This window comes from Rattus norvegicus, chromosome 16 (assembly GCF_021556685.1).
Source record: "Rattus norvegicus strain SHRSP/BbbUtx chromosome 16, alternate assembly SHRSP_T2T, whole genome shotgun sequence".
Taxonomy (NCBI): Eukaryota; Metazoa; Chordata; class Mammalia; order Rodentia; family Muridae; genus Rattus; species Rattus norvegicus.
In genome coordinates this window covers 25190059-25199484 of record NC_141549.1, presented here as the reverse complement: position 1 = coordinate 25199484, position 9426 = coordinate 25190059, and the positions used below count along the sequence as shown (strand labels likewise).

Sequence of the window (9426 nt, the reverse complement as noted above, 5' to 3'; positions counted from 1 at the left end):
GCCTCCACACACATAGGTAGCACATATGGACCTCGATCTTCATGTGAGTCCCAAAAAAAACTGCAGCAGGGACTATCCTTAAAGCTGTTGCCCGTATGCGGGATATGTCCTTCTATCTAGACGGCCTTGTCTGGACTCAGTGGGAGAGGAAGGGCATAGTCTCACAGAGACTTCATGTTCCAGGGTGGGAAGATAACCAAGTGGCCCCTACCCTCTCAGAGGAGAAGGAGGCGGGGCACAAGGGAAGGATTGTGGGAGAGGCTGACAGGGAGGGGGCAGTGAGCAGGATGTAAAGTAAACAAGTAAAAAATAAAATTGAAAATAATTGAACATTTTTTCTAGGAAGCATCACACGGCACAACTGAGTCTCCAGTGAAACAATAAATTTTTACTTCAGTCTACTATCACATTATACCTTTAACTCTACAATTTATATATATGATCAATTCTTCCACACAGACTGCTGTGGCATTCCAATCGATCCTGGAGGAACATCAAGGGTCTAGGGATCAGGAGCCGCAGCCACTAGAAGAAAAACAAGAATTATCAACAGCATCATCAGGCACATCACTGGTGATATTGTCATGCCCAGCATCAACAACATCAGTATCATTATCATCGGGATCAATGTAGTGAGAAACAGTGAGAAGGTGGATGCTTCTCTTGTTATTTTTAATCTCAGAAGTTGCTTCTTTTGGAATGTTGCGGTCAAAGGCTATGCTAACCTCAGAAGTCAGAGTTCAGAATGACAGCATTAAATAGACAATAACATTTAACAGGAAGTTACCCCTGCTTAGTCATTCAGGAAACACAAGGTCTTCACTGGGAGTGACCATAATCTCCTCATTCTAGACTAGAAAACAACCAATCAGAAAACAGTTTTACATGTCACTTGTATTTGTCCAAACTGGATTTATCATGTTACTGAAAATATATAAATTGAAAAAAAATTTCAGGTTCTAGGTTATTCATGAATAGCCCTATAGAAGCATGAAATTTATTAACAATACAGACCTAGGTTTCAAGGGAAAAAAATTCATCTATTTTAAGCTACTATTTTTGTCTAACTAACCTGATCCAACTTTTTTGTTAGTGGGAGCTCCTTGGCCATTTTCTTCATGCCATGTATGTTGAATTTGGATTTTCATCCATGTTATGACAGAGAAAAGTGAGGATACAAGCCATATAAAAGGCAAAAAGGGGATGTGTGCTATCGCTGGTGCCCGAAGATATCCACCCACCCTGAGAGGGTTCATGCTGTGGTTTATTGGTTCAGCTGACGCAGAAGCATCAAAATTATCAACAGGTGCCTGAGTAGCAGGCAGACCTTCTTCTATGTCAGGAATAAAAGAAGATTCCTCATCTGAAGAAGCAGTATAAAATATTTCTTCTTCACTAAAGGATATCAAAAGAGTCAGGTTAGTCATTTGAATGGAATCAAGGGAATAACAAGTGCAGGAACCAGGAGTGGGCTCTGGGTCAGCATGGGGTTTGTACCTTGTACTCTCCTTGTAAAGAGGTAAATCAACTACATAATCCAATCCAATGTGACTAGCTGGTCCTGAGTCACCTGACACAGTACTGTCAGCAGCATATGTAAGGGACAGCTCGGGCTCATCTGCAGTCAGACCGTCAGCGGCATTGGTGGACTTAGTCAGCGCAAGCTCAGCTGCAGTCAGACTGGCAGCGGCATTGGTGGACTTAGTCGGCGCAGGCTCACCTGCAGTCAGACTGTCAGCAGCATTGGTGGACTTAGTCGGCGCAGGTTCAGCTGCAGTCAGACTGGCAGCGGCAGTGGTGGACTTAGTCGGCGCAGGCTCAACTGCAGTCAGACTGTCAGCGGCAGTGGTGGACTTAGTCGGCACAGGCTCAGCTGCAGTCAGACTGGCAGCATCCTTGGTGGACTTAGTCGGCGCAGGCTCAGCTGCAGTCAGACTGGCAGCATCCTTGGTGGACTTAGTCAGTGCAGGCTCAACTGCAGTCAGACTGTCAGTGGCAATGGTGGACTTAGTTGGCGCAGGCTCAACTGCAGTCAGACTGTCAGCGGCAATGGTGGACTTAGTTGGCTCAGGCTCAACTTCAGTCAGACATGCAGCCTCCTTGGTGGACTTATTCTGCGCAGGCTCAGCAGCATCCAGGCTGTCAGCAGTAGAAGTGGAAGGTCCAACATCAGCAGCAGCCTCAGAAGGCACGGAATGGAAATTTTCCATTTTAGTTTTTTCATCCTATAAGGAAAATTATCATTGTTATTTTTGATTTAAAATTCACTGATTTTATTCATTTCATCACCCTTCTGATAAAGTCAGGACCTTGATTTATAGTCCCCAAACTATTTCTGTATTCCGTCGATATTTAGCACTACATTCAATGATATTCAGTAACGTCTGCTTCCTTTCAGGATGAGTAAACGGCCCAGAGTCTTTAAAAATCTTTAATGTGGACATGCTTAGGTTTAAACTTACCACTATTCTACTCTTTGGGATCTAAAGTCATGGTACCTTTTAAGATGAAAATATATAAAAAGAAGTGACAAAATGTGTTTCTTGGCCTCTGATGTTTTGCTCTGCTTCTCCTCTAAATAACGATTTTGTAATATTCTCTCTCCTTCATATTCTATGGTTCATCCCAAAAGTTCCACCAGAGAACTACTACACCTGATAAAAAACTTCAGCAAAGTGGCTGGGTATAAAATTAACTCAAATAAATCAGTAGCCTTCCTCTACACAAAAGAGAAACAAGCCGAGAAAGAAATTAGGGAAACGACACCCTTCATAATAGTCCCAAAGAATATAAAGTACCTCAGTGTGACTTTAACCAAGCAAGTAAAAGATCTGTACAATAAGAACTTCAAGTCTCTGAAGAAAGAAATTTAAGAAGACCTCAGAAGATGGAAAGATCTCCCATGCTCATGGATTGGCAGGATTAATATAGTAAAAATGGCCATTTTACCAAAAGTGATCTACAGATTCAATGCAATCCCCATCAAAATATCAATCCAATTCTTCACAGAGATAGAACAATTTGCAAATTCATCTGGAATAACAAAAAACCCAGGATAGCTAAAACTATCCTCAACAATAAAAGGACTTCAGGGGGAATCACTATCTCTGAACTCAAGCAGTATTGCAGAGTAATAGTGATAAAAACTGCATGGTATTGGTACAGAGACAGACAGATAGACCAATGGACTAGAATTGAAGACCCAGAAATGAACCCACACACCTATGGGCACTTGATTTTTGACAAAGGAGCCAAAACCATCCAATGGAAAAAAGATAGCATTTTCAGTAAATGGTGCTGGTTCAGCTGGATGTCAACATGTAGAAGAATGCAGATCAATCCATGCTTATCACCCTGTACAAAGCTTAAGTCCAAGTGGATCAAGGACCTCCACATCAAACCAGATACACTCAAACAATAGAAGAAAAAGTGGGGAAGCATCTGGAACACATGGGCACTGGAGAAAATTTCCTGAACAAAACACCAAAGGCTTATGCTCTAAGATCAAGAATGGACAAACAGGATCTCATAAAACTGGAAAGCTTCTGTAAGGCAAAGGACACTGTGGTTAGGACAAAACGGCAACCAACAAATTGGGAAAAGATCTTTACCAATCCTACAACAGATAGAGGGCTTATATCCAAAATAGACAAAGAACTCAAGAAGTTAGACCTCAGGGAGACAAATAACCCTACTAAAAAATGGGGTTCAGAGCGAAACAAAGAATTCACAGCTGGGGAATGCTGAATGGCTGGGAAAAACCTAAAGAAATGTTCAACATCTTTAGTCATAAGGGAAATGCAAATCAAAACAACCCTGTGATTTCATCTCACACAAGTGAGAATGGCTAAGATCAGAAACTCAGGTGACAGCAAATGCTGGCGAGGATGTGGTGGGATTGCAGACTGGTACAACCATTCTGGAAATCAGTCTGGAGGCTCCTCAGAAAAATGGACATTGAACTACCCGAGGACCCAGCTATACCTCTCTTGGGCATATACCCAAAAGATGCCCCAACTTATAAAAAAGACACGTGCTCCACTATGTTCATAGCAGCCTTATTTATAATAGCCAGAAAATGGAAAGAACCCAGATGCCCTTCAACAGAGGAATGGATACAGAAAATGTGGTACATCTACACAATGGAATATTACTCAGCTATCAAAAACAATGACTTTATGAAATTCATAGGCAAATGGTTGGAACTGGAAAATATCATCCTGAGTGAGGTAACCCAATCACAGAAAAACACACATGGCATGCACTAATTGATAAGTGGCTATTAGCCCAAATGCTTGAATTACCCTAGATTTCTAGAACAAACGAAACTCAAGATGGATGATCAAAATGTGAATGCTTCACTCCTTCTTTAAAAGGGGAACAAGAATACCCTTGGCAGGGAATAGGGAGGCAAAGTTTAAAACAGAGGCAGAAGGAACACCCATTTAGAGCCTGCCCCACATGTGGCCCATACATATACAGCCATCCAGTTAGACAAGATGGATGAAGCAAAGAAGTGCAGACCGACAGGAGCCGAATGTAGATCTCTCCTGAGAGACACAGCCAGAATACAGCAAATACATAGGCGAATGCCAGCATGAAACCACTGAACTGAGAACGGGACCCCCGTTGAAGGAATCAGAGAAAGGACTGGAAGAGATTGAAGGGGCTTGAGACCCCATATGAACAACAATGCCAAGCAACCAGAGCTTCCAGGGACTAAGCCACTACCCAAAGACTATACATGGACTGACCCTGGGCTCTGACCTCATAGGTAGCAATGAATATCCTAGTAAGAGCACCAGTGGAAGGGGAAGCCCCTAGTCCTACTAAGACTGAACTCCCAGTGAACAAGATTGTTAGGGGGAGGGAGGTAATGGGAGGAGGATCGGGAGGGGAGCAGGGGGGAGGGGCTAGGGGGACATTGGCCTGGAAATCGGGAAAGGGAAATACAATCGAAATGTAAATAAGAAATACTCAAGTTAATAAAGAAAAAAATAAAAATAAAAATAAAAAGTACCTGAGTTCCATGTCTTTGCTAAGTTCTTCCTAGAATAAAAATTACTCAGGTTCATCACCTCTAGTAGTTAATTGGAAACCAAATTGATCTAGGCATAAAGGAAGAGCATTTGAGTTTGGTTTCTATAAATTTACAGTTTCTAATGATTCCATTATGTGTAATAATTATATCTGAACTTCCTCTTTCCTAATGATGAAATTAGAGGTCTAGAGGAAGGTAATTAGCTACGTGTTGACAGTATGCAGTGGAGTAAGGAGTAAGTAGTGTGTGTAAGATCAGCAGACACACCCTTCTGCTTGCTTTGTAACTTCTGAAAGGGGATTTAAACAGGAAAGATGACTGTTACTTTTGAATTTGTTTCTGGACTTTCTGTGACAAAATATCTGATGGGGAAAACCAGTCACTTATTTCAAGGAAGGAACAGGGAGGCCTGACTTTTGGCAGTACATTATTGGTTCTCACAGGCTGGTAGACCGGGAAGCAGATAACACAGTACTGGTACCACAAGTAGTCACAGCCATTAAAATCTACCACTGAAAACCTTCTGCTAGCGAGGCCAGACCCCAAAAGTTAAACAATCTCCCAAACAGTGGCCAAGTGTTCAAACACATGAACTCCCATCTCTTTGTCTGATCCGTCCATGCACTGCTTAGCATTTGTGTTAATGTTAAATAACCCTCCCACACACACACACATGCAGAGTTTATCTACTGTTTGTCTGTTAATGCTAACCAAAGTGTAAATCATGCTACAAATGTGATAAACCTACTTGGCAGCCTGACTGATAACTTGAATTTGATACCTGAGACTGGAAACAGAGGAAGGGAATGATTGATTCATACAAGTTATCTTTTGATACCCACAATTCAACTTACATTCTCCTACTCCCCAAATAAATTAAGAACAGGACGTCCTTGAACTGACAGAGACCACCCTGCCTGCTTTATGAGTTCGTGAATTAACTGTGTACACCAACATACCCAGCCACCTGTTGTGGGCACCCTGCCTATAAGTACTTTGGACTTCAATGGGTAAAACCAGAATGCTGAGGTCCTGTCCAGGAAGTTAAGAAATATCAGAAGACTGACTTCTTATTTCCCCTGATGATAATTTTAATCTTTTTGCCTATCAAACATATTAAATCTGTGTGCTGGAAAAGGGGCTGAGGAGTTTAAAACATTCATTGCTCCTCCAGGACACCTGGCTTTGCTTTGTAAAACACATAATATTGGCTGACAAAGTTCTGGAACAACAAGAACAAAGGATGAAATGACCTCTTCTGATTTTTGTGGGAAGCACACGCACATGGTATACAGACAGAATACACGCAAAACATTCACACACATAAAGTCAGTCAATCCAAAGTAAATGAAGCACAACTATGGTGGTTGCTTTCATGTTGACTGTACCTATTTCCAGGAGCATGTACTATTTGGTTTCTGTATTTTTATGAGTTCTCCTCAGTGAGTTAAAAACATGCTCATTTTCTGTTTTTTCTTCTGTTTCCATAGTCTAATTTACTATTATTACATTTTATGACAGTGATTCTCAACCTGTCTGTCATACCGTATTGGAGGAGGGCATAGAACAGTCTCACACAGGTTGGCAAAGACCTTCTGAAAATACCAATACGACATTACAGTTGATGATATTATCAATCTGACACTGATGCAGTAGCAACAAAACAGTTGTATGGTTGGGAATCACCACAGCATGAGGAACTGTATTAAAGGTCACAGCGTTAGGAAGGTTGAGAAGCACTGCCTAATGCAGTGACTGGCAAGGAGTGAGGATATGGAGAGTGTGAAGGGAATGCTCAAGGCTGATCTTTCTCTACTTGTTCACTACTTGCTCTAGGAAGGCATAGGCACAAACACCCATCACTCCCCTTCACAAAAGGAAATAGGTTCCTTCTCACATCAGTGGGGATTACCGTTGCAGATGTATTTTCTTCCCACACTTCAAGAATTGGGGCTACCCGAGAAGACACATAAACTCCAGATTTTCTAAAACTGTTCTGGCTCTTCTTAGGTTTTATGTGGATCTTTCTCCCTGATTCTCCCTGCAATGCAGAGGGGACAGTTAACTTTTTATTTGGTCCCGAAATTAACTCTTTTCTTTTAGGATGCATGCTTTTAAATCAACTTTATTACTTAGGAATTACAGGATATTGACACATGAAAATTAAAATTCATTATTAAATATAAAATATCTTCTAATATGCCTACTTACAACTTAGCAGAGGAGGACGGTAATGGGGGGAGGATGGGGAGGGGAACACACATAGAGAAGGCGACAGGAAGGGGCTAGGGGGATGGGGAGGGTTTAGGGAGATGTTGGCCAGAAACCTGAAAACAGAATAAGAATCGAAATCTAAATAAGAAATACCCAAGTTAATAAAGATGAAAAAAATTGCATGCATTTTCCTGAGGGTCAAGTCACTTAGGAGATTCCTGGATTATAGAAATGTCTGGACTTACTAAGAAGTACTTATTATATATAAGTACACTGTAGCTGTCTTCAGACACACCAGGAGAGATCATCAGATCTCATTATAGATGGTTGTGAGCCACCATGTGGTTGCTGGGAATTGGATTCATCAAGACCTCTGGAAGAGCAGTCAGTGCTCTTAACCACTGAGCCATCTCTCCAGCCCAGGAAAACCCGTATGGGAGAGGTGAGGGGGAAGGGATGGGGGCTCATGGACAGGAAACCGGGAAGGGGAAAAACATTGGAAAAGTAAAGAAATATATCTAATAAAGAATTTTTAAAAAAGAAATATTATGGTCTAGTAATAGTCACATTTTAAAATCAGTCAAATGTGTACTCATCTCTGCAAACAACACTTGTCAAACATCAGACATCTTCTATTGTACAAGGACTGTGCTCAATCTTCCACTCACTATGTCTTTTGAGTCCATTCTCTTATTGACCACCACTACCCACAAGGACTTACTGCTCACTTGCAGTTTGTAGAAATCTCCACATCTACAATGTAGACTCCGTTGAGCAATCTTTCCATATAAAACTGATCCCAGTTACACTATTGCTGAATTATAACAAAATTCATAAGAAAATTAATTTCACAAAGAAGCATTTTACCTTCACAGAGGAGGTAGAGCTGACATTATCTACATTCACACACCTAGGAACAACAAAGGAGGGCTTGTCAGGGAGCCTTTAGAATAACAGCATGCAACATTCTTCCAACCTCAGTTTTGTGGCTCAATCCCTTCTTCGTGAATAAGAAACCCAGGCAAACTATCCAGTAAACTTCAGGGGATTCTCTGTCACCACCTCCTGCCTCATCATAAGTGCCCCAGGATTCAGATGCACTTGGGATCATCAGACTTCATGTGGATTCTGAGAATCCAACCTTCATTCTCACAGACTCATGGCAAGCACTTTATCCACTGAATCATCTCCCTACCTAAGGATGTTTGTCCATATCTCATGCTGTGTGGGAGATAGGTCTAGTAGTTTGAACATGGTTTGCTCTACAAATAATTGTTTAGCTTGTGATTATAGAAGAAATAAAGAAGCTGAAATCGTTGTACACAGAGGCAAAGACAGTGTCAAGTTCTGAACATTATACTTTTTACAGATTAATGTATTGTACAATGCACACATTCTTACCACGGTGATCTTCCTGTAAGTTGCATACCAGCTTCTAAATAGGGAAGCAAAATTTGTCACTAAACAACTATAGGAAACATGACAATAAGTGCAAAGGCTAATATTTGTGACCCTATATTTTTTGGCACCATTTATGAAAAGCCTTTAAAGTGAGTAATTATTTGTAAATTATAAATATATGCAAAAACCTTCCTTTCCATTTCCTAGTATATTTTAAAGACAAAGAGAAAATTTCATCAAAAGTTACTACTTATAAAAATTGTTGTGCAAATTACCTATGATCCTGATCACTATCAGACACAGAAATTACCATCTTAGCCTGAACTGTTGTCCCATAGTGAAGGGTTAAAAGGACAGCGTCATGTTGCCACTGCTGCTTTTTGCCTCTGGAATAGGGATGTTTGCAGCACTCTAAGTGTGCATGCTCATCTGGTACAGCAGTGAAAGGGGCTGCTACAAAGGTCGACTTGAACTTCCTTCACTGTCGAGGAACATTCATTGCTACCACCGGGAAGCACAGTCTCTGGTGACTGTCATTGCAGGACAGTCAAATATAGGAGACCCAAAGACCTTTACAAAACATTTCCAGCTGCAAGTGTGACAAAGCTCTTGAGAGATCAGTGTGTTACTGTAGTCGAGATCTTCTGAAGAAGATGTTAAGGGCCCTCAGATCTAGCATTGACCCCTAGCTCATTTCCATCAAAAAGAAGTTCAACATCAACTTCCATTGCCGGCCATGGCAAGAGCAACTGGAAAGACTTCCTTAGTAG

At 41.2% G+C, this 9426-nt stretch overlaps 1 protein-coding gene across 1 annotated transcript; it reads right to left on the bottom strand.

Annotated features, from left to right (window-relative positions):
* Window positions 1-454: 454 nt before the first annotated feature.
* Window positions 455-8969, bottom strand: LOC148000485 (uncharacterized). The gene is made up of 7 exons (XM_087589591.1): window positions 8948-8969; window positions 8657-8690; window positions 8123-8165; window positions 6954-7082; window positions 1498-2225; window positions 1073-1395; window positions 455-525 (listed from the first exon to the last, which is right to left on the bottom strand). The coding sequence occupies exons 1-7, from the start codon at window positions 8967-8969 to the stop codon at window positions 503-505; spliced, it is 1302 nt and encodes a 433-aa protein (XP_087445717.1). The 3' UTR covers window positions 455-502.
* Between the last annotated feature and the right edge of the window lie 457 nt (window positions 8970-9426).

What these genes read in the sequence shown, in the direction of transcription:
- LOC148000485 (XM_087589591.1), bottom strand. Translation starts at nt 8,969, where the DNA reads ATGGTAATTTCTGTGTCTGATA. An exon ending in GCTCTACCTCCTCTGTGAAG is followed by an intron (nt 7,083 to 8,122) that starts GTAAAATGCTTC and finishes TCTGCATTGCAG; the next exon opens with GGAGAATCAGGGAGAAAGAT. An exon ending in CTTTACAAGGAGAGTACAAG is followed by an intron (nt 1,396 to 1,497) that starts GTACAAACCCCA and finishes GATATCCTTTAG; the next exon opens with TGAAGAAGAAATATTTTATA.